This window comes from Chroicocephalus ridibundus, chromosome Z, assembly GCF_963924245.1.
Source record: "Chroicocephalus ridibundus chromosome Z, bChrRid1.1, whole genome shotgun sequence".
Lineage (NCBI taxonomy): Eukaryota > Metazoa > Chordata > Aves > Charadriiformes > Laridae > Chroicocephalus > Chroicocephalus ridibundus.
This window is the reverse complement of record NC_086316.1, coordinates 22,060,471-22,086,171: the sequence shown is the minus strand read 5'-3', so window position 1 is coordinate 22,086,171 and position 25,701 is coordinate 22,060,471. Positions and strand designations below refer to the sequence as shown.

General features: G+C 41.4%; 1 protein-coding gene across 3 annotated transcripts; it reads right to left on the bottom strand.

Moving 5' to 3' along the window:
- Window positions 1–22,136, bottom strand: FEM1C (fem-1 homolog C). Of its 3 annotated transcripts, none has more exons than XM_063319991.1 (3): window positions 21,999–22,136; window positions 20,635–21,368; window positions 1–5,637 (listed from the first exon to the last, which is right to left on the bottom strand). In XM_063319991.1, the coding sequence occupies exons 2-3, from the start codon at window positions 21,176–21,178 to the stop codon at window positions 4,328–4,330; spliced, it is 1,854 nt and encodes a 617-aa protein (XP_063176061.1). In that variant the 5' UTR covers window positions 21,179–21,368; window positions 21,999–22,136; the 3' UTR covers window positions 1–4,327. The 3 variants fall into 3 exon arrangements, with proteins under 3 accessions (XP_063176061.1, XP_063176062.1, XP_063176063.1); XM_063319992.1 differs by having other exon boundaries at window positions 22,040–22,128; XM_063319993.1 differs by lacking the exon at window positions 21,999–22,136 and adding an exon at window positions 21,725–21,861.
- Window positions 22,137–25,701: the final 3,565 nt, after the last annotated feature.

Below are 25,701 nucleotides of genomic sequence, written 5' to 3'. Positions count from 1 at the left end.
TGTTCTCCAAAACATATTTTTAATGTAATCTGCATTTGGAGGCTAAAGAGAGTAAGAGCAGAGAAATATGCTTGTTATTCCTTTTTTACATTACCGTTAAAGCTAAATTACCTCACGTAAAAAAGAAACTGCAATATTTCCATACACGGAGCTAGCCCCGCATAGAAATCTTTGTGATAGAATGGAACACAAATACAACATTAGTCAAAACCAAGCCAACAACAGCTTTTCATTCTGCCCTCACTGAGGGGTCCACAGTTACTTTCACACTCAAAGCCAAGACATATCCCCATCAATATCCCCAAAATTTCCTTGAAGCATTAAATAACAGTTGACTTCACTGTAGTCACAGAAGATAGAAATTAGTGTTTAGTGTACTTACTCACGTTTGTCAACATGTTAGAGTATAACAGGCATTCCACTCTATATTTCAAAGCATGAGGAAGCTATTTCAAGTGCGGTCATATCCTGCCACTGTCACCTAGCAGTTGATATAAAACTGAGGAGAGGCACATTTTTTCCTCATGAGGTTATTATCTTTTTAGAAATCCTCCTAAAAGGATTTTACTATAGCACTCTATTCTTTTTAAAGTAGCATTTTGTAAAAATGGAAAGAGGTTAATTTTAACCAGTTGCAAAACAGTCGTTAAAAGAGAGCTCTTTGGGGACTTAGGAAATAACACAAAATTATTTCCTGTCCAGGGACTGTTGCAAAGTATATATGGAAAACTAACCACGCTGTTGCCTTGCATTTCAGAAAGTGTCTTTAAACTGCACTTAAACAGAACAAAGACACCACAGACAGCTGGAATCTTGTTACCAGCATAAGTGATATAAAAATAGGAATATAATTTTAGAATTTGGTAGGAAAAACTTTTTTTTTTTTTTTTTTTTAATGAGAATACTCTTCATCTTCCCGGTTGAAGGATTTCAGTTGAAACCCAAGACGATTAGAAGAAAAACTGCTTTGAACATTTATCCCCTACCCCAAAAAGTACAACTTCAGGGGTCTCAACAAGCAAGGAGGTATCAGTGTCTTTGTCTCTAAGGAGCCATACCTGTAAATTGTGTAATCAATTTTAAAACCTGTTTCACCCCTGCAGGGCATACAGTTTTTTCCACAGTGTTCTCAACATTTTTCTGTGTTGGTAGCTCAGAAGCAGTACATTTCACCAGAAAAAAAGCCCAAACAGGAAGAAAAGAGAAGAACAGGAAAAGCGGGAGTAAAAATATGACAAAAATAAAGCTTTGTGTTCTGAATGCTCTTTAGTTCCTTGTCCTTACCACAGTTTGAGTCCAGTTAGGAACACTGCTGCATCAACACATTTCACTAAAACTTATTCCCACCTCTGAATAGTAACAATAAAAAAAAAAATCTGGTCCAGAAACTTGGTATATATACAGAAGTGGAGACAAAACTGGTTTGAGTCAGGGGTCAAGGGGGCAAAACTGCTACTACTCATTAGCACAGGCCTTAGTGGCACATCCATCTCAGACAGTGTCGGCTGTCTCAACCCTCGCTCCCAATCAGCAAATCCTGAACTAAGCCCTAACCACCCAGCACAGGCTCTGTACTAGTTTGTTTTAAAATTAAGAAAAATTAAACAGGGTAGGGTAAACATACAGGGCTAAGTGGAAAGTGGTATTAAATGCATGAACTCAATCTGCCTGGACACCTAAGTCCAAGTATCTGGCAAGGTAAGAGTTCAACAGATGGCCTCATCACCACGAGAAATTAAATTCTGCATGAAGGTGACAGTCTTTAGGACTGATGCACATTGGTAGATATTTAGACAGAATAAGTACAATAAATCAGTACACCTTTTAAACTGGTTCGTTTTTAAAGAGTAGCTAACAGAATAAGCCTTCCTTGTAGCAACTTCTACTGGATTTATGTATACTAAATAGTGATGTGCCTTCTCTTTTGGGAATGGTTTCCATTCAAAGATTTGCTAACATTTAACAATTTTTAGATTATATTTCCTGACTAATAACATCCAACTAATTTTAAACGGGATATCTGACAGTTATAAAGACAGAAATATAAATTCAAACCACTAAAGAGCATACAGATTCCAGAGTATAAAACTCTAAAAATCCCCTACTCTGTGACCTATAGAAAAAGAATTATTTTTATAACTTGAAGTATTACGTGGGTCATTTCTAGCATGGTGTGATTTGTTGATTAGCCCTACTTAGAGAGCAGTAGAAAAGCATAAAAATAAAAATAAAATAAAAAAATCAAACTACATTTTCTCACAAATAACTTGAGTAGCATGTCTTTTAATCATTACAAATCAGAGAGATTCAGCCAATTGAATAGAGTTTTACTCCCATGTATTTGCAAGAGAAACTAACAGGACTTCCTCATTCTCATAATTTCATACAATGTAGACATGGCATGGGACAAACAGGTGAAAGTTGCTTCAAAATACAGAGTCTGAAAGCGGCAATACACAAACAGCACTGCTTTCAACATACTATTGTTGAAAAAATCCCCATATTTTTCGTAAGAATGGCTAAGCTAGTAGGCACCACGCTGTACACCAACAGGAACCCCAAAGCAGCCCAAAAGCAAGGAAGAACTATTCTTATATGCTCCCAAGACACATTCTTCCTCAACTTAATTCACAAACAAAAAAAATAAGTGTTTCAACACCATCTTGAAAATGAAACTAAAACCAGAACATTAAAGACCCTCGCAAAACCAACTTTACCTTTATCTAATTAATTTGGCTTCTAAATATCTCTATCCTGACAAAGGCCTAAATCAACTTGTTGAATTTCTGGTGCAAGAACCCCATAGGTACACTTACTGCCCACCACCGAAATGAAACATCAAGCCGAAAATATCCAATATGCTAGACCACTACACTTGCAAGTAAACTATATTCTATCCAAAAGAAATGAATTTTAAGACATTTGCAGGGCTAATGTGCCATAATAAATTCTAATATTAATCACCAGTAAAGTGCTGAATTACATTAATTACCTGAATCGCACTCACATTTGTGATCTTCATTTATAGATTTCTTATCAAGTCAAAAGAGCCCTTTCTGTTGCAAAAGCTAAGCTGTTGTGCAAGTATTATAAAAATAGGTACTTTAATTAGGAGCTATATACACAATAGAACTTCCGCTTTTTGTTAAGTACAGCTGACATAGTAGAGATGAAAAAATCCATGCAAGTACTTATAAAGATACTTAAAATGAAGAAAAAAAGGACACTGCTATAGAACTTCCAATAGCCTGGCACACAGCCACGTACTATATTAGATGATGTCTAGATCTGGACTGATAAGCATCATGCCACCAACATGCTTTAGTTTCTTTTGTAGCTAAAGTTGATTTGTAAGTTTTAAACTACAGCATACATTTGATCTATTTCTCATTAAAGTGTATCATTAAGTTTGAGGTTAAACTTTGAGCAAACTTCACATCTAGTCACATAACCAGCACAAGCAAGACATTAGTGCAAAGGGGAAGGTGTCAGTTGTACATAATGAGGACTCTTCCCCAACTGCACAATGCAATAAAACGATTTTCAGATTTAAAGTTCAAGTGGACTACGATGAGAAAAAGCGAGATTTTCTTCTCCCAAATTTAGGACAAATTTCCAGAGGATCAATAGGAAAGCAACCTCAGATACAGCAGTCAAAAAAATCAAACCCAAATTTGGAGAGCTGATAAGTAACTCCAAAATTCATCATGCTATGAAGACAGCATTCTCAAAAGAGCTCCAAACAAACTGCAAAACAAAACTGGCATTTAAGTTGAAATTGGCCAAGTGCTGCATAGAAATATGCTCACACACAACAGTCATGTTTAAGCCAGTGCATAGAGAAGATAAAAGCACTTATGGTAGTTGCAAATGTTAACAAGTCCATACAACTTGTACATTTTAGCAATGAGTCCATAGAAAAAGAACAGAGTAAGAGTAGAAATGCTCAAGCAAAATCAAAGAAAGATGACCTTCCAACTGTATAAAATCCACAGAACAGTTATAGTAAAAAGACATCGGTGGAAATACTCAACTCAGTCCCAAACACCCAACAGGCAAATAAGACCAGAATAGACAAGCCTTTGGCAGACAATTTTTAGAGTCTAAATATGGCATTACGTTTCTAAATAATCCACAAAATATATTATATGGCATATTCATATTAAATACTGGGTAACCAACTCTGCAGATCTGATGCTAACAACACTTTAGCCAATGAGAGCAAGATGGAGCAAGCTAAGGGAACGCTGGTGTATCACAACAGTGCTCAAGGAATATATCATCACCAAGTCGTGCTTCAAAAACAGTACTCTGGGACTCCATACTATCATCTATGGAGCAAAACAAAGTTCTCTAGTTTTTCAGGGATGTGCCCTGTATAGTATATGTTATGATTCACTATTACACGAGCAGCAAGACACTGCAACGTAGTATGATTTATGGGCTGGATTAAATTTTTTGCTATTTCCTTCTCATCCAGCAAATCACTAGCAGTTTGTTTATGTGAGTTTGTAGCATCAAAGTGTGAACCTGACTTGATAAGAAGATTCATGATGTCTGGATGGTTGTTCAGTGCAGCAATGTGTAATGGACTGTTGTTATCAGAGTCTCTGACATTTACATCAGCACCACATTCCACCAGGATAGCAGTAACTTGTAGAGAGGGGAATTTACAAACTGGGTAGCGACCCACACATGTGGTATTATTGTCAACAGCAAGATGAAGCGGACTGAAGTTATTCTTCCCTCTTGGCTGAAGCTTAAGAAACTTGTAAATGGTCTGCTTCTTAAAATGCTCCTGTTCTGAGCTGCAAGGTACTTTCTCCAACAAGCAAATTAAATGCAAAATGATGGTAAGGGCTTTGTTCAGCTGTATTGGATCAGGAGAACACTGGGTTTGTTTCATGGCCCTTTCTATTTCAAGAACGCTTTTGCACAGTATACCCATGAGATCATCAAATGTGACAGTAGTGCCTAGCAGGCCTTTTGCCCTATCTTGCAGCATGAAAGAGAAAAGTTCAGCAAATGATAGTAAGCTGCTGGCTGTCATAGGGCTCAGTGGATCAAGATTGCTCTGCTGCATGTCCAAAGCATATTTCCATAAGTTGATGCAACGCTTGAAGTTTCCAGAGTCTGCATAGACAGCACCTCTGTATCTAATATAGTAGGATGTGTCTGGGTGAGAAGGGCCAAGAATACGCTCTCTAATTAATAGTGCTTGCATTCTCATTTCATCAGGGTCTGCAATAAGATTTTCTAGCTCTTCTGAGCTGTTTACCTCTTTAGCATAATCATACGCCATAATTAGTGTTTGTGGCACAGGTTTGCTCAGGATATTAGTCCTATCGCTGTATCTCATTTCCATAGCTCGCTTCCAGTATTTCAAAGCACCAAGCAGATCTCTCTTTTTGTCCACGAATGTTGCTCCTAGGAGTTCCAGAGCATTTATGCGCTCAGCCTTACTGGTTTGTACATGCTGGGTCAGAAAGTCCACAATATTTGTGTGGCCTGTCACACTAGCTGACAGAAGGGGAGTCATTCCATAACCATCCTTTTCCATTTTAGCACAATACTTCAGAAGCATCTTCATGATCTCCAAACTTCCAGATTCCGCACAGTCATGTAACGCGGTGTTTCCTGCAAGAGAAGAAACACAATTACACAAGTCGTAATTAAAAAAAGAGAATAATAAAAAAATAGGTAAACACACCCAAACATTAACAGCTCAAAAAACAACTGTTTTGATGCCTATGAACTATGAAAGGCTTCAATAACAAGTCAAAATATTCAAGATATGATTAAATATCAAGACTGCCAGGCGGCTATACAAATCAAAATGCTTGATATTATTGCCTGAAAGAATTAAACAGGTTTTAAGGACATTTTTGTCTCGTTATTAAAAAAAAAAAGGCAACAGCATTAAAAGAGAATTGTCCACCACATATAAGCACAGGATGACGCAATTCCATTGTGTCAGAAGTCAAAACAGTGGGCCAGAAGACCAGCTTGGACTAAAAGGGAGCTCCTCATGGAGGTCAAGAGGAAAAAGAAATTGTACCATCTCTGGAAGCAAGGCCAGGCTTCTCAGGAAAATTACAGAGCTGTGGTTCATATATGCAGTGAGAAGACAAAAAAGGCCAAAGCTCAGAGTTGAAACTGGCCAGTGTTCCTAAGGTCAGTTCTGTTCAATATCAATGATGTGGATGCAGGAATTGAATGCACCATTAGCAAGTTTGCTGATGATACCAAACTGGGAGGTGCTGTTGACTCTCTCATTGGGAAATCATCAATGGCATAAAATCTAACAAGAACAAATGCCAGATTCTGCACCTGGGATTGAGTTACACTGGGCACAAGTATAAATTGGGAGAGGAGTGGCTGTGGAGCAGCCCTGCACAAAGGGATCTGGGGGTGCAGGTCAACAGCAGACTCAGTAGGAGTCAGCAGTGTGCCCTGGCAGCCAAGAGGGCAAGCCGCATTCTGGGGTGCGTCAAACACAGCATGGCCAGCTGATCAAGAAAGGCAACTACCCTGCTGTACTTAGCATTGGTGCAACCTCATCTTGAGTATCGTGTGCAGTTCTGGGCCCCACAATTTAAGAAGGATGTGAAGGTCCTTGAATTCATCCAGATGAGGGCAACAAAGCTGGTGGAAGGTCTGGAAGACATGCCCTCTGAGGACTCTGGGTGTATCTAGTTTGGAGAAAATGAGGCTGAGGGGTGACCTCACTGCTCTCTACAGCTTCCTGAGGAGGGCAAGGGGAGAGGGAAGTGCTGACCTCTTCTCACTGAGATCCAGCGACAGGATGCCTGGGAATGGTTCAAAGCTGAGGCAAGAGAGTTTCAGATTGGACATTAGGAAAGATTTCTTTACTGGGAAGGTGGTTAAACACTGGAACTGGCCTCCTACAGAAGCGGTTGGTGCCCCAGGCCTCTCAGTGTTTAAGAGGCATTTGGGCAATACCCTTAATAACATATTTTAACTTTTGGTCAGCCCTGAAGGAGTTGGGCAGTTGGTCTAGATGACAATTGTAGGTCCCTTCCAACTGAAATATCCATTCCATAAGAGATTTTGTATCTGCTTTCAAGTACAAAACAGAAACTTAAGCTTGCTATCTCCACGTTGTTTCACTTTTCCCTTCTTCTCTTGTCAGATTTCCCTTCCTCCCTATCTCCAGCAATGATTAAAAAATAATGATATCTGTATGATAATTAAAGCTGGGCTAACTCAACATCGTCTTTGTTTGCCTCTATGCTATACCTCTTCCTCTCTCCGTCTGCCAACCCTTTTGATTTACAAGTTTTGAAGCAATAATTCTACACAATGGAAAATACGATCCCTCACAACAGGCCCTTCATCTCAGCTGTGGCATTTGAAACTGCCAGTATATTCTGAGGGAGCTGGATATTTTGTCAAGCACATCTATATACCCAGACAAACTATTCTTAATGCTTTCTTAGATATTTATCCTGAAGTCCCACATTAATCCCTCTGCTCCTCTGTTTAGGATTCCCAAAGCCAAGAAGAAAATAATGCCTTCAATACACAACATGCAGCCATCTATCTTATAAGTGTATTATAATTTTCATGCACATTATTTCTCATTAGCATGACATTGCACAGTCTTTTATTTAAAGGCACTCTGGTTCTAACAGCACGTGGGGAAATTTCTAGTAAGCACTAGTGCTATCTGCTTGAAAACCTTACTCACAGAAAGTTAGAAAGCAAGCATTGGACACCACAGTTAAATATTTAACTATTAGGCATCAACTAGATTAAAATTTTGCTTAACTTCAAATATGAGCACTTTACTGGAGGAAAAGGAAAAAGATGGAAACAAACTCTTCTGGTTCCCTTCCAACATAACAAACTCTCTAAGTGGTTGACTGCTTTTAAAATTACACAATTTAAATCTATCTTGTTCTTTATAATATATTGTACATACTACAGATTCAGGTCCAGTAACTTTTCAGCCTCCCACTAAATTAATACGTAAATTATAAACAGAACACCCATGTAAAATCACACGCCACCCCCCCACCCCCAATTAAGATTTCTTACATTGCTAGCCCTGCAAATTCCAGTTAACTGCCCATCAGATCATCAGTGTGTGTTACACTGTCAGCAAGTTTCCACATTCACAAATGAGACCTTTTCTAAGGGTTCTCTGTCCATTCATAGTCATCAGATTTGGCTTTTAAAAGTTAAGAGAGAAGTTTCATGAAACTTCCTTATTTTCATTTTGGTAGGCTTTTTTTCTTTTTTAATGCCAACAAGACAGCCATTTACAGTGCACTTTACTATTGTATTTGTAGTATCCAATAGAACTATGGTGGGTTAGGAAACAAAGCAGTACTCTTGAAATATCCAGCTCATGTTTGGGATAAGTGTGTACTTCTAGATATACAGTCTACTGATCTAAACAGCTTCTACTTATCTATATATATTCAAATTCTCTTTTTTCCAGGCTCTGACCTCCAGAATGTTTATACTAGAGTATAAACACAGAGGTCTCCAATCTTTAACTAGGATATTTAGCTAGTGAAACTCAAATCAAATTAAAAGCTGAACACTGTATAGAAATAAATTAAAGCTAAAATGGAGGTAAAGTCTTTCTGCTAATAACATTGTTTACACTGTCTTAAATAGGACAAATTCAAAAGCAAAACATTTGAAGTCAGTATGTGTCTATGTATATACGGAAACAAGATTCATAGTTATTAAATATGCTTCAGAAATATGAAATTTGTTCAATTTTAATTTCAATTATAAGAACCTGATATATGTCTATACAAATAATTTTGACATCATCTAGCTTTTACATATGTGACTTCATAGCATATTTAACTTCTTTCTAACAAGACATCGTAAGATGATATAAAGTCAAAGAAAAACCACAAAAGCAAAATTCAGAAATATCAGGTCATAGAATCACAGAATGCTTCAAATTAAAGATCTTCCAGTTTCAAGTCCCTGCCATAGGCAGAGACACCTCCCACTAGACCAGGTTGCTCAAAGCCCCATCCAGCCTGGCCTTGAACACTTCCAGGGACAGGACATTCACAACATTCCTGGGCAACCTGTTCCAGCACCTCGCCACCCTCAGAGTAAAGAATTTCTTCCTAATAGCTAATCTAAATCTCCCCTCTTCCAGCTTAAAACCCTTACCCTTTGTCCTAATGCTATAGTCTCTGATAAAGAGTCCCTCCCCATCTTTTCTTTAGGCCCCTTTAAGTACTGAAAGGCTGCTATAAGGTCTCCCTGGTGCCTTTTCTCCAGGCTGAACAACCCCAACTCTCACAGCCTGTCTTCAGAGGAGAGGTGCTCCCGCCCTCTGATCATTTTCATGGCCCTCCTCTGGACTTGCTCCAATAGGTCCATGTCCCTCCTATATTGAGGGCCCCAGAGCTGGATGCAGTACTCCAGGTGGGGCCTCATGAGAGCAGAGCAAAGAGGGAGAATCACCTCCTTTGATCTGCTGGCTATGCTTCTTTCGATGCAGCCCAAGATGCAGTTGGCTTTCTGGGCTGCAAGCACGCATTGATGGTCAAGCCATAACAACTGTTCTCTACATTCAATACCCACTTGTCACCAGCAGAACCATACACCTTAGAAGTCTACAACGTAGACCTCTATTCTGTGTTTTGAACTAGCAGACTATCATGTAGTAACTTTCTTTTGTCTTCTGTTGACCATCCACCGAGGCAAGAAAGGTTCATTCAATACTTTTGTAAGTTTCGGTATGCACAAAAAGAAGTATGGAGAGACTCATAGTCTGTTTAGATAACAATTTTCTAATAGGCACCAGGCATTTGGCATTGGCTTCCCCACTAGTACCTCAATCATCTCCTCCTCACTCTTTCTCTTCCAGCCTTTCACTTCTCAAAACTTTACACGTATTATTGGTCTGCTGGTTCTTCCTCAAACTTCTTCGTGGACCATCTGAAGAAGAACCGACAGCACATTTCACAAACTCTTTATTGCTCTCAATCCCAGCATCCAGAAGAAGAGTGGTAAGGAGCAGCAGTTATTCAGGACAAACTATGGCTCAATCCAGGCTCATCATCAGATACCAAAATTTAGCTGACACACTAATCAAATTCATAGAAAAGATGTGTAAAAAGTTATTTTCAAAAGCATACGACTCAAGTTTAAAGTTTTTTTTGCAATTATAGCAGAGCTATGAACATATTTTGTCCCACAACTGCTATTTTAAGTGCCAGTTACAAACCTTAAAAAAAAACCCCAAAAATACCACCACAGAAAATATCAGATTCTTTCATTAACAGACAGTGAACTTAAGGCAAAAATATTCCTTTCCTGAAACGCTTCTGAATAGTGGCCAGTGATTTTACTATAATTTGCTAGTAAGCAAGCTGAGAAAGACACCCTGACACAAAGTGTCACCTGAAATTATCTGTTAGATCAAGATTCACAAAGCTAAATCAGTTCATAAAATGGTAAGTGATTTTTAATCTTTAATACCTTAAGTACTTTATCACTAATAGAGTGCAGTCAGTCTGGCCACACTACAGTCTCTACCAAGACCAACAAAACTTCCAATCACAGGAATAGATTTAACCAAATATATGTGAAGTTTGGCATATTTGACATGCATAGTTTCTCAACTATAATTCCCTCTGTCCTTATCACACATCAGACCAGAAAACTGCCAATACCTCAATACTGATGAACATGAGACCTTTAAATTCCTCAGATGGGAAGGTGTCAAAAGCAGATAAATACACAAGCTTGCCAACATACATACATTGTAAGTCTTCTTGCTATGCTGGACAAAGCCTAGTAAAAATGCAACTACAGCAGTCAGTCCAGAACTAAAGGCTGTTGGGTTCCTCAGACCATCTGCACTTCTGCACTCAGTGATGAAGGCAAAACCAGATGCACAGAATCATAGGGTTGGAAGGGACCTCTGGAGATCATCTAGTCCAACCCCCCTGCCAGAGCAGGCTCACCTAGAGCAGGTTGCACAGGAATGCATCCAGGCAGGTTTTGAATATCTCCAGAGAAGGAGACTCCACCACCTCTGGGCAACCTGTTCCAGTGCTCTGCCACCCTCAAAGTAAAGAAGTTCCTCCTCATGTTTAGGTGGAACTTTCTGTGCTCAAGTTTGTGCCCATTACCTCTTGTCCTGTCGCTGGGCACCACTGAAAAGATCCTGGCCCCATCCTCCTGACACCCACCCTTTAAGTATTTTTAAGTGTTGATAAGATCCCCCCCCTCAGTCTTCTTTTTTCCAGACTGAAGAGACCCAAATCCCTCAGCCCTTCCTCCTAAAGAGAGGTGTTCCAATCCCCTAATCATCTTGGTAGCCCTTTACTACACCCTCTCCGGCAGTTCCCTGTCCGTCTTGAACCGGGGAGCCCAGAACTGGACACGGTACTCCAGGTGCATCCTCAGCAGGGCAGAGTAGAGGGGGAGGATGACCTCCCTCCACCTGCTGGCCACACTCTTCTTGATGCACCCCAGGGTGCCATTGGCCTTCCTGGCCACAAGGGCACATTGCTGGCTCATGGTCATCCTGTTGTCCACTAGGACTCCCCACCAAGCTGCTCTCCCGCAGGTCAGCCCCCAAACTGTACTGGTGCATGGGGTTATTCCTCCCCAGGTACAGCACCCTACACTTGCCCTTGTTGAATTTCATAAGGTTCCTCTTTGCCCAAATCTCCAACCTGTCCAGGTCTCTCTGTATGGTGGCACAGCCTTCTGGTGTGCCAGCCACCCCCCCAGCTTTGTGTCATTAGCAAACTTGCTGAGGGTGCACTCTATCCCCTCATCCAGGTCATTGATGAATATATTGAAGAGGACTGGGTCCAGTACTGACCCCTGGGGAGCACCACTCGTCACTGACCTCCAACTAGACTCTGTGCCCCTAATCACAACCCTCTGAACTCTGTCTTTCAACCAGTTATCTATCCACCTTACTGTCCGTTCATCTAACCCACTCTTCTTAAGCTTCCCTATGAGGATGCTGTGGGAGACTGTGTCGAACGCCTTGCTTAAGTCAGGGTAGACCACATCTACTGCCCTTCCCTCATCTATCCATCCAGTCACGCCATCACAGAAGGCTATCAGATCGGTCAGACATGATTTCCCCTTGGTGAATCCACGTTGAGTACTTCTGATAGCTTTCTTTTCCTCCACATGCCTTGAGATGACGCCCAGAATGAGCTGTTCCATCATCTTTCCAGGGAAGGAGGTGAGGCTGACCAGCCTGTAGTTCCCCAGCTCCTCCTTCTTGCCTTTTTTGAAGACTGGAGCGACATTGGCTTTCCTCCAGTCCTCAGGCACCTCGCTTGTTCTCCCAGACCTTTCAAAGATGATGGAGAGCGGCCCAGCAATGACTTCTGCCAGCTCCCTCAGCACTCCCAGGGGCATCCCATCGGGGCCCATGGACTTGTGAATATCTAATTGATCCCTCACTCAATCCTCCTCAACCCAGAGGAAGTCTTCTTCTTTCCCCGTTACTTTTCCCAAAGCCTGGGACTCCTGAGGGCTGGGCCGAGCAGCAAAGACCAAAGCAAAGAAGGCATTCAGTAACTCCACCTTCTCCGCTTCCTCCATCACCATGGCTCCTGTCTCATTCAACAGTGGGCCCACAACTTCTCTGGTCTTCCTTTTGCTTCCAATATACTTGTAGAAGGCCTTCCTGTTGAGCTTGACATCCCTAGCCAGGTTTAATTCCAAGGCAGCCTTGGCTTTCCTTGTTTCATCCCTCTGTTCCATCCCACGCATCTGCGTGTTGGCTGTGCCACCAGTAATTACAGCCACTTCTGGGTGTATTCAAGTCCATATTCTGTCCTCACAGCAGACCTCCAAAACACTGGATTTAGCACTTATTTTCTACCTTCAGGTCATTATTTTAAGATATTTAAAAAGTCGTTACACAAAAGCATATTAAAGATAAATAAACAAAAAGGTATTAGTAACACTAAAGTTATTACTATTGCTTCACAACTATTAAGATACATTTTGCTGGCCTTGACAATAGGACCAATGGCAGCTATTCATATTTCACATTGTAGATCCATCACATGGATCCATCACATGAATGCTGCTTTGACGCCCTGTTATCAATTGCCAGGCATATATGCTATGACACATTAATACTGAAAAAAATCCACACAAATTAATCTTGGCCATTGTCTCGGTAAATTCAGGTCCAATCCAACAGTCTGTATGTCATTAATTTACAATGCAGCTATGCAGAAGATGTGGAAATGCACTAAGACTCCAAGGAATTTCACTACTCCGTCCAAATGGTTATCATCCTTTTTTAAAAAATTATGTTTTTTATTCGTATTACTATTACTGACTTAGGCTTAAACAGCTGTTACTGACAGCATATCAAAAGCAGTGTAATTTTTTAGCTACTTATATTGTGGTAGCCCTTAGAGTTAAAATAACCATGGTTACTTTAAGCCATGTACAAACTAACAAAGGAAGGCCATCACCACTAATTTTTAGTGGCTGCACCTCACTTCAGAGTTTGACTGGATAGTACAGGTACAGCAGTGGGAAGGATACATGGTAAAAAAACAAGTTTCCATAGACTAAAAGTGGGCATGGGGAGACAGATAGTTGAGAGCTGCCAACTTCAAAAACCATAAACCCTAACCTTAAGAATTAACAAAATTAACAGCCACCTACACCTACAAAGAATCAAGTGTTAAATTTCAGGAAAAACTTGTAAGAAAAGATGGCAATGGCCTTAATACCTAATTCAAAGTTTATGTTCCACATATTGGCCAGGAATTGAAGAGTTCAAATATGTATAGCAGATAAACTGTTATTCTGTGAACTAACTCATCCATTTCAAAAACACTATATCGTCTACAGTGACGGGAATAAACAATGGCTGAACATAATTCAGCAGTTAATTCAATTTCCGTAACATCATTTATTCAGTAACAAACTGTGAGTCAACATTATATCTACTGCTGTATTAAAAAGGAAAAAGGCTAAAAATAAGCAAAAGTAATTTGAAAATCATTCACTTTGATAGGCAGTTTTCCAAGGGATACATACAAAGATGCTGGTGAAATCAAAGTATTTTTTTTAAAGGCACAAACAATTATTTCAAAATAGGTTTCATTAAACTTTCTTAATCCACTTTTAATTCCAAAATGATCTGCAGGAATTTCATCAAATATAGAAGTTAGCTAATATTACAATTTATTGATGAAATAATATGAAACCAATAATGAAAGGCTTGCTATTCTTGCACAGAAACAAAATTGGACTGGAAGTGTTTTGGTAGTCACAGTACTTCTCTGCTAGAAAGCGAGTGCCACTACACTGTATTGCTAACACCGCTTACAAACCATTTCTATCTGTATAAAACTTTACTAGTGACACTACCTAATAACTTCCTCTACTTTAAAAAAAAAAAAAAAGAAATGGAATAACCCCACCTCCAGTACTTCTAAATCTTGCAAAAACAAATTAAGGAAAAAGACATGGTCAGTTGACACCATAGCTTCGTGTTTTATTCTTTTGTTACAGTACTCTGTTAGCAGTAGTATGAATGTTACACAAACACTTCACATACCACAGAACTAATTCTCTAACTATGTAGTGTCACCAAAAGCTTATTGGAGTGGGGGGTGGGCATTCAAATTCATAATCAGGCCATGTCTTTCTATGTCAGAAGCAAATAACTCCCAAAATAGACTGTCAGCTTGTGACATCGGTATGAAAGAAAAAGCAGCAGTGACACAGAAAGTGATCTGACTTGATTTAAAACCAATTAAGTACATCCACTTCCTAATACTTACAAAATACTTGATCAAATTTCTGGGTAGTAAAACTTGCATTAAAATCTAGTATCAATCTGATTTCATATCCAAGATATTAAAAAATAAGAGAAAAAAGATTTAATTTAAATGGCTGACCAGTGTATAAAATTAACTGCATGTATTTATTTTTGCAGCCTTACAGATGAAATCAATCACATTTAAAGTGACATTGTTCACCTAACATTGACTCTAACAGAGCACTTGAAGTAATGAAGTCTTCCAAGAGCTTTACTGATTTAAAAAAAAAAAAAAACAAAAAACAAAACAGTATTGCTACATACATCCAAACAAGAATAGTGCATAAGAAAAGTGCAGAAAAGCACATCCCTACACTTAGTATGCATGACAAACAAAAACTAAAGGTATGTCTTCCCTTTAAGAAGAGATTAAGTAAAAATTGCAAAGAACTGCTAATCTCAACAAATTATTTTAATCTAGCTTCCATATTCTGTAATGGAACAATTGCTCTCTTGCTCTCCAGAGTACCTCATGAGAGTTTGTATTATCAAGATTACCAATAAAAAGCATGCTGTTAATCATTTAAGTTCAACATAAACTCCTTTGTAGTTGAAATTCAAGAATTTATTCCTTTAAACTGCACCTTCCCTATTTACAGACATTCCTACTGAAGTTCAGTTTCCACACAGCATCACACACAAAGTATCTACAAAATGCAGTGCACTGTGCCATGTAATACCAACTGAAAAAGGAAAAAAAAACCCCACAAACAAAACAAAAAAGACACAAAACACTTTTAGAGCAAGGGTTTATTCACAAAGTGAAAAAAAAAAAAGAGGAAAAAAAAGGGAGCTTTGTTTTGGCTTTTTGTTCAGTGTTTTCCCCCCACCCCAATGAATCTTGGCAAGCAGACAAGACACAAAACCTCAGAAGAGAACAAACCTGTCAGACTCCTTAATGTTTACTGCAAGAGAAAATTAATAATTTTTAGCGCATACTAAACCACACCGATCATAGAGCAAAGAGCATGAATCTCTCTAATCCCCCTATTTTTGGGCCCGACAAGTCTGTAAAAGATTTTTTTTATCCCCTTACCAGCAGATTTGAGTGTTACACTTTGCAGTATCTCACATAAATGACAATACTGAAATAGCTCTAGCTCTGATATAGTACTACTATACCTGTAACCTTGATACAGCACCCATAGAGACTGAGGTCTGTATGCTTCTATACTTTCTAAAATGAGGAAGTAAAGTCAACAGGCCTTATCCTCCGTATTATTTTACAACGCTATTTTAATCAAATACTGTGCCAGTGGAATCTAAGAACAACAAGATTCTGAATCATAGTGTTATTTCACATTTTCAAAGTACATGAGTCCCTCTGACTGCTACAGTAGTATGGAGGACCCTAAACAATAAAGAATCACAGCTCGCAAATAAACATTCCTGCGGAGATCTCAAAAGACACCTAAACACACACCTAACTCCAGTAGTTCTTATGAAATCTTCTAATGATACTCAATAGGAAGAAAATTAGGCTTTTGGCTAGCAGATGAGTCTGCTAACAACAGAAGAGGGACTGAGTTAGTGAAGACCACTAGTAAAAACCAGAAGTGAAGAGAAAGAGACCACATACCAAGTAGCTGAGCAATGGAAACACTTACAAGCCATGTTCTGGAAAAATATCTGCCTTTCAAGTAGGTGTTTTGGAAGAGAGTCCTTACTCCCTGCACCATTACATTCAGACCATCCTGGCTATTAGCACCTGTGTACTTCATCTATAATTTAACTCGTTAATTGCAGAAAGGAAAGGAAATCTCCATTATTGCAGCAAGTCTGGTGGAGGAAGATAAAGCATGACAGAAGTTATCAAAACGCGCGTTGCTAATTTTCAGAACACAAGATCTAAGTATCTGTCTTGAGTTAGAACAGAAGTATAAGTTCCCTTTAAAATTGTTTGCATGCAAAATAATTTTATTGGGCCAATGATGTGAAATATTTTATTTTAAATACAAAATCCAACAAACACAACCCCAGGAATATCCCCAAGAGAGACCAAATCTATAATCTGAAGGCCCAAAGACTGCTACCACCTGAACTACAAGAGTAATTATTTCCCTCCCCACACACAGCAGCCAAATGAAGACTGTGCATAGAAGGCCACCAGTGAAACACTGTTCAAGATTCCAGAGGTCTATTCTGAACATGGTAAGGGAGCACCACTCTAATGACAGATCATTGGCAGACTTCGCAATGCAGCAGAACAGAAAACTGCCTGCAGCCGACACACAGAACATCCTCCTCATCCAGCACAACGGTAGGTCTGTGCTTCACTTCAGGTTTAGTTCCAGGGTTCTACCTCCTCCTGAAAACTCAGGTTTCTGCTACTCTAGCATTATCCACACTGTTCCTCCTTTAAGAGCAGCATAAAAGCTTTAAGATCTTTAAGTCTTAAGAGGGTTTTTTTGTTTTGTTTTTGGAAATAACATTTGAGATAGTATTTTATACCAGTGAAAACTTTGTCATTTTTAATATGCAGCTTCTTAAACCAGGAGGAATAGACTGGAGAAGATTCTGAATTAGGAATACAGTGGTGAATTAACTCACTTTGGCTGCTTTTTGCTTTTCTACCAAAAAAAAAAAGAAAAAGAGATATCTACAGATACATTCGCTGTTTTCCACAATTCTCAGAGAAAAAATTCCACCCTTCTTAGCCCAGGTACCAATTTTTCCCCCTCACTAACACTGTTCATGTAACATAAAATGTTTTTTAAAAAAAATCCTTTGTTTACATCTGTGTTGCCTATGTGCTTCATAAAAGTCTCAGGAAATTGTGAAAGTTTGGATCTGTAAAACAGGCTTGTACTTTAAATTCAGAACCATTAGCCATCTTTCACAGTATAGCCCTCACCTACCCAAAACTTCTTGTTACCTCTTCCTTCACCACCATCTCCTGTGAGACAGTGTCAGACCTACACTTTACCTGGGTGTAGCATCTTATCTGACTCAGACTCTGAAGTCTTTATGAACATCTTAATCATCTCCTAGCTGTACTTTTGCCCTTACACAGCTGTCTTTCAAGAACCTCTGCATTCTGAATTTCTGTAATCCAAATCGGAGTGTGGGATTCTGTCTGTATTTTAGAAGCAGAATTTTAGCACGTTTTCACCTGCTCTTTCATACTCTGCCTCAGTTGCCACCCTGACTTTTAGATGCCTGTGAACTTAGCTATTTTCTCATCTCAAAGTATTTGTATTTTTCCCTGAAACTTTTAACACTTCCAAACTCTTTTGTATTATTCCCAGCTTTAGATTTTCCTGGTTTTTAAAATATGAATAAAGTTCTACTTTGCAATAGGAAAATCCAGTGGAAAACCACAAGGAATAGTTCAAGTAATTCTGCCCCCCATGGTTTTAAGAATAATATCTGGAAAAGAATCTATGGTAATCTCCCACAATAGCACCACTACTGAAGTTAGGTACTTTTGTTCTTGCAAGGACCACTGTAATTCTAAATGCAGCAAAATTTACAGTAACTAAAGCTTTTACATCTTACACAGAACAATAGGCTTCTCCATACACGGCCCAGGAAGGGGCCTATCTAAAAAGAGTTCAGATACAAGGACAGCAACAACTTTTACTACTCAAGAGCAAAGCACTCAGGTTCTCTGTATCTTCCTAGTACAAGCGTAGATACATTCTATCAGCCATTCAGTACACAGCAGGGAGGAGTAGAAACTGAAAATAAAAGGCTTTGAGGTGGAATGTGACAATGTAGAATGAATGCTGTTGGAAATACTAATTTTGAAGTTAATAGCCACTGAGTATTCTTGCAAAACAAAGCTCAAAAGGTTAGTCGTTGAGCCTCAGCCACTGCAATACCCATGCTACTGCAATACTTAGGGCTACCAGTTTTGCTCGGGTCTTCTGCCCTTCCACAACTGACTTTCACTTTCAGGGTTTATAGTACTTTCTCTTCTTGTACCTCACCACTGCTTATTAAATAACTTCAGAGGTCAAACTGTTTTAAGATGTCAAAAAGAAAAATTATGCTTGTGTCATATCAGAGCAGACTTCCACATACAAAAAGGCACGCCGTACTTGACCGATAACTGAGAAATATTATGTACACACATCCACCTGTACACATGGCAGTTCAAAGAAAAAAATGAATTTTTATGAGCTAAAATGTATCCAATCTGACTTTTTTTTAATTTTAATAAGGATCAGTTATGCTCATGTGCCTAGTTGCGAGTTACACAGAAACTAAAGGAAGCAGAGAGAAGAAGGAATTAAGATAATAGAGAAACTGAGAGCACTGAGAAAATTCCTCAGGAGCATGTGGCTGCCACCTAGTCATTTAAACGAAGGCAAATAACACTAATGCACAAGTGAATTATAGGGACCAATAAAGTAAAGCCTACTCCACTAACAGAAAATGAGGGGAAAGAGAGGTGCAGAGATATATCTTCTCCTCTGTTACATCAGACATTTAACAGCACTGCTCTGTTCATACCCATCATATCAAGTGATTGGTTTAAAACTAAAAAACAATACACACTTTATATTTAGCTTGTTATTCCAAGAACCCTCTCTAGAAAAATGACATTTTTATCCTATCACAAGTCCATGATGATTCATAAGCAACCTTAAATCCTTACAAAGGAAGATTTATTTTGCTCTACCCACCTCTATGACAAATCTGTAGTTTAGCTTTCTTTACATTAAACCCACATATCTGCATGATTTGCTGAAAAATGGCATATTTAACTGAACAGCTTTTCCAAAAATTACTCTCATATTTGTCATTTACCAGTATCATACAATAATCTAGATACAAAATATACTTTAAGAAGAAATAACTGTAAAGTACAGTATCCTGTTACAAATGTAATTAGCTAGAAGCAGGCAGTGGAAGTATTACACTACAAAAGGCTTATTAGCAGATTAGTAATATATATACATATTTAAAAATAAGCCGCTGAAACACAATCCTGGTTCAGTGCGATAAACATTAACTGTAACGTGAAATAATTGGTATGCTTTTCAGGCAAATATCAGACTCCGCATACAAATTTGAGATGTAATAAAAACACCCCAATGGTTAAACCAAGAGGTCCACATAATTACAATCACAACAAAACTGACAGAAATCTTCACTTCAAATGGTAACACCAGGTTAACTGCAAACCGGGGTGAAGAGATGCCCTTTGCTATCTGTGCATCACTGAAGTCCTTCTGTTGGGATCACTGTCACCCGCAGCTTCATTTCTTTAATCCTAATACATGTTTTTTGTTTACTAACACTGAAAAAAGGTCCAAAATTATTCAAGAATTTGGGAGGAGAGGAGGGTGAAATGCAAAGTGGTTATTAATTTCTAATGTAGAAAAGCATTTTTCACCTTTATGCATCTTTCCTTGGACTAGCCTTATTGTCATAGGTCAGTTTTATGTGCAGCATATTGGGTTCGTTAAGAAACAGTATGAAAAACAAGAATATATGCTCATATATTTGAATATGTTGGTACACCAACCTACTATAAAGAGTTCTCAGCAAGTTCATTACCTTTTCACGCATGCATGAATGTGATGTTTCATATGATCATGCTTTTTTAAGAATTAGGGCTTTAAGATTAAAATATATCCATTTGGGATGAAATTACACAGCCCATATTAACAAAGGAGTATGTCGGGAAAAAAAAAAACCAACACAGTAAAAACATAGCTAAATTCACTTCATGTCCTACTTATCCACTTTATGAGACCAGAAGAATATTTTTTGACATCGGCCTCCTTAAGACCAGCAAATGATCAATTTTACCCCTACTTACCCCAAGAAAAGTGAAAAAATTCACCTACCTTTAACACTTTTTCTGTTAACATCAGCTCCTTTTTCAAGTAAATACTGAGCAATTTCTTTGTGGCCTTTGTAACATGAGATCATCAAGCACGTATGCCCATGACGGTTTGATACTTCCAGGTCTGCTTTGTGCTCCACAAGATATTTTACTATTTCCAAGTGACCATCAAAACAGGCAGCTCTAAGTGGTGTTGAATTTGTCAGAGTTGTATTGTTGACAGACGCACCATGATCTAACAGACACTGAACCACCTTCAAGTGGCCAGCAGCTGATGCTGCCCATAACGGCGGAGCCCCCTCAATGGTCTCGCCATCAAAATTCACCGAACCACCAACTTCTATTGACGCAGAGCAATGGTCCAACAAGTATTCCACCATGTCAAGGTGGCCATAACGGGCTGCCATCAGAAGTGGTGTGGCACCATTGGTTTTCTCTGACATCAGTAGGGCTACCTCTTCTCTTGTTTTGCTTGCCAGTAACTTGGAAAGGAGCCGCAGCTTGCCATCACGAGCTGCGTTGAACACTGCTGTCTTTAGATCCATTTAGTCTGTACCTCTCTGCTTCTTGAAGGATACACGCCTGCCTTTTTCCAGAGTCGAAAGCTTACTGGAAACGCACAGCCCAAACACAATGTCCCCAGCTTCTTCTCAGATCACTTTTTTTGTCTAGACGGGACAACATGGAGACTCTGAACAGTGTCCTGACAAAGCACAGGCTGTGCTTGCTATAAATCTGCAAGAGAAAGAATTCTGGATGTTTTCACCTCCTACTTGGCAAACGAGTAGCTGCAACTGTGTTTTTCTACAGCTATACCCAAACAACTCGCTGCTGCGGTGCACTGACGCCCAGCTGCCTTCCTTGGGACCCCCCGGGCTGCGCGGTACCCCCTGAGGAAAGCTGTTGCGGGGGGGGGGAAGGGGGGGAAGAGGGGCCTCATCCTACCAGCGTGTTATCCATACCAGCCGCAGAAAATTCCTCTTCTCCCTTAAAACGTTACGAGCCGTACCCCCGGTTGCCTTTGAGGCGCAGTCTAAGGAAAGAACTCCCCTCCAATCCCCCCCGCCCCGCTCCCCCAAGGAGACACGCACCCCACGGGGCAAAGCCAGGCGGGGAAGGCGACGCAGGACCCGGCCGCCGCGCTTCGGCCGAGTCTCAGGCTTTCAGGAGAGCCTGAGCCTGCCCGCTACCTCACGGCCACCCTCAGTCCGCCCTGAGGCCTGCCGCCCCTCCTCAGAGCCAGCCCCTTCCCCTCCGCCCTCCCACCTCCAGGGCCCCAAACCCGCTCCCGGCTCCCTCGCGGCCCGCCCCGGCCTCCCCGCCCGCCCGCAGCCGGCCAGAAAGGGCCACCGGGCTACGGGTTACCTTCCCGGGGCGCTATCGGCCCCCTTCCCGCCGCAGCTGACCTCACAGGGAAGAGCCTACCGCCGCCGCCTCCCGCGCCCGGTTCAGCTCCTCCATGACAGCCAGCCCCCGCCACCCAGAACCGGCCCGGGGCGCGGCGTGACGTAGCCTCCTGGGCGCGGCCGGGACCAATCAGAGAAGGGCGCGGGCGCCCTCCAGCCACTCGCAGAGGGGGTTGGGGGCGGGACTACGCCGCCGCTCAAAGGCGAAGTTTAAGGCGGCAGGCGGCCGCTAGGGGGCGGCCCAGGGCTCTCCCGCCCGCCCCGCGCCGCACCCCGCTATAGCGCGGGGCGGGGGGAGGAGGGGAGGGATCGGGGCTTATTCCGAGTCTTCGGAGCTGGTTGTGCTGGCTCCCCCCGACTCGAGGAACCCATGAGACAACACATACCTTATATATATGCCTCGTTAGTTCATAAATTTTGGGTAAAATGCCCGATTTTTTGCAAGGGAATGAAGCTTCTCTCACAATCAGGTGTGTTACCAGCAAACCTGGGAAAGGAGGGGCGCCATATGCAGAAACAAACTTGGGAGAAGATCCGCGGGCAGTAATTTGGACATCAGTTTGCAACGCAATCGAGTAGCCTCCCACCCGCCCCCACAAAAAAAAAAAAAAAAAAAAAAAAAAAAAAAAACCAAAAAATAATAGAGAAAACAGTTAAATTCGCAGTTTTATGCACAGAAGCAATATATCATAGCCTGGGTTGCTGTTTGTCCCCTTGCAAGACGGTCCATAGGCAGATGATTGTTTTGCCTGCAAACCTCAGAATGAGAAAGATGAAAACAAACTCATGGGGATTTAGAGGAAAGCAGTCAAAATTATTAAGGAGCTGGTGGTATTATTTATGGAGACATATTAAAAGATGCAAATGTGTGTAAATGCTAAATTAGAAGTAAGGTGGAGGTAAGAAGAACAGGCAACTTTTTCTAGAGATGTGAGTGGAACAGAGGAATTACTCGAAGAGTTTTACAAGCTTTAGTCAACAGCAGTTGGGAAGAAAATGAAAGGAGGAAAGCACATACTTAGCATCAAAAATAATATCCTGGTAGGGAGGCTCCTTCAAGCCAGAAAAATCATTTAGAAGTTGTGGGAGCTCATTGATTGGGTCATTTGCGACAAAGCTGTGCAAATCATATCTCATGTAAATAAGGCACTGCGGGGAAGAGCTCTGTGCTGGAGGGGACAGGGAGATGATAACCTGAGAGAGCTTTCTCCCCGGAGCTTTTGGGGCAGGCGGTATGCAGCGCAGTCGGTGTTGATGGACCCGCAAAATACCGGGCTTTACAGCTGGTTGTAAAGTAGGGGATGTGGCGGTGCTTCTGCAGATGTCAAACACCGGCACGTCCCTGCTCCCTCCCAGCCCTGAGTTAGGCCGAGGTCCCAGGAGAGGGTCCATGGGAGGAAAATTGGGCAGGCAGGCCACAGGTGAACATGAACAGCTTCTGCAGAGACCTCCCACCTGGACCACAGCAGGAGACGGACCCCGGCAGGCAGCTGCGAGACACAACAACGGGGAGTTTAGACACAGCCTGTTGGACCACCAGGCTTCCTCGTCAAATAAAAATCTCTGTCTGATGTGGCAAATAATAAATCTGCCTTGACATTTCAAAAATCTACCTTAGAGTCATTAGGTGTAGGCATCTATTAATTACGCAGAGAAATAAATTATTGAACAAAATTTTACAGGAGCTATACTCCACTTGCTTGGCAGTGCCTGGCTCCACAGGGACACGGAGGGAGGGACACCAAGAGCCTGACTCTGCAGGGACACCAAGAGCCATGGGTCCAGGTACAGCCCCAGCTAGTGCTTCCCTGCCACAGTTATTTTCTGACCCCCAGAGCAGACCTAAGCCCTGCTTCGCAGAGGCAAAAAGCAAGTATTTTGACCCATCGTACCTGAAGCATTGTGGAAAAAAAAAAAAGAGATACCTATTCTTTCTTTAAGGTTTCAACTTTAATCATTGGCAGCCAGTCAATCTGGCATGGGGATGCAGTGCCAGGGACAATTTGATCTGGTTTTCCTCCCCCTCTCTTGTGGCTCTGGATGCACGAATAAAGGCACCATGCCCATGGGGAAGAGGAGTGTTGTCAGACTGGGATTTTTGGTGGTGCCCCAAACACAGCCCATGCCATTGAAAAGACCAGTTAGCCTCGGTGCGTGATCAGTTTTGCAGTTTCCTTCCCCAAAATATATTCTGATTTTGAAAGCTGTGAATGGTGTTAAAAGGCACGTGTTATGATGGCTTAGTTTTCACCTCAGGGTATTCTTGTCCTCACGGCTATTCACAGGAGACAGCTGAAGGGATCTGTCACATACACAAGGGACTGATGTGCTCCCCACTTTGCAGTTACCTGTGGTTTGGTGTGGAGCAGACCTCTTCTCCGTGCCTGGGTCACCCGCTGTGGCACTGCCTCTCACAGACCAGTGTTCTACTGTTCCATCCACGGCCTTCGCTCCAGATTGAGGGGGAGATGTTCATTTTGTGTACAAGTGGTAATACCATAACGAAAAAACTCATAGGTCACCAGACGATGCTTTATGGTATGCTTGGTCTGAACCAGTGGGAGGGTTTTCAGAACTGCCATTGATAACATTTTGGGAGCCAAATTCTGTTTTCAGCAAGAGATCTGGTTGTAAAGTGCTGTATTATTAAGTTTCAACTCTTCACTTCTTTATTCCTATGTCCCAAAGGACAAAAGAGGATAGTGCAGAGCTTGTTTTCATCTCGAGGCAGGCTATGCATAGCAATACAGCAAAGAGAAACCTCAGCCGCATCTCAGTTGTTAGCTTTGGCACGAGAAGCAATGTGTCTACATTAACAATGGTGATTTCCTCAAATTTTTTATCCTGCTTTTCAGCATGCATCAGGCGGTATCCCCAGCATGGCTATACTTCTGCTGGGCCCTGAGCTAACTCACCAAACTCTGTGTTGGGGTTTGCAAGGGGGATGTGCCCTCCAGCCGCTCTGTGTAGTGCGTGTAGCACGTGTCTATCCTGAACTGGCACCTAATCCCCTACACAGGACTGGCTCAGAGGTAGGTCAGGAGGGGAATACAGGGTATAAGGTCAGGAAGGCTCCCAGGAAGGGGAGCTGGATGAGAGGGCGAGCTGAGCAGAGAGGCGCCTAAGGCATCTGGAGTGAATGCCAGTATGTGTGCTTAGGCCAAATTATTCAATAAACTGAAATACCCTGTTGAAGCACAGCCTGAATCCTAGGTCTTCCTTGAGACGCACTGACGACCGTGTGAAGAGGTGGTGGTGGCATCTGCTGCCAAATTTACCTTAGTGAAACCCCCTGCTGGCTGCCCACACCTCTGGCAGACCCAGTGGTGGCACAGATGCTGGCAGTGATGCTGCATGCTGTTGCTGTCACTTGCTCTTTCTTGCACATGAATATTTATGCATTTTCACATGAAGCAGAAGAGCTTCACAAGGACTGACAGAGACACCCACCCTGGAAACATCTGCGCCCAGGGGCTGCGACACCTTCTGAGGCAGTGGGAGACCCCTGCACCACCTGAGCTGTCCAGGGGATGCAAAGATGGCCACCTGTGCCCCAGGGCTGGGGCGAGAACTCAAGGCATTGGCAGCACCTCCTCACCCTGCCTGAACCTCAGCATCACTAAACATCCCTCTCTCCCTCAGTACAGCAAAAACCACCTGTT

Excerpts from the sequence above, each read along its gene's own strand:
- FEM1C (XM_063319991.1), bottom strand. The coding sequence starts at position 21,178 with ATGGATCTAAAGACAGCAGTGTTCAACGCAGCTCGTGATGGCAAGCTG. Across the intron at positions 5,638-20,634 it reads TAACAGAAAAAGTGTTAAAG|GAAACACCGCGTTACATGAC; the intron begins GTAGGTGAATTT and ends CTTCTCTTGCAG.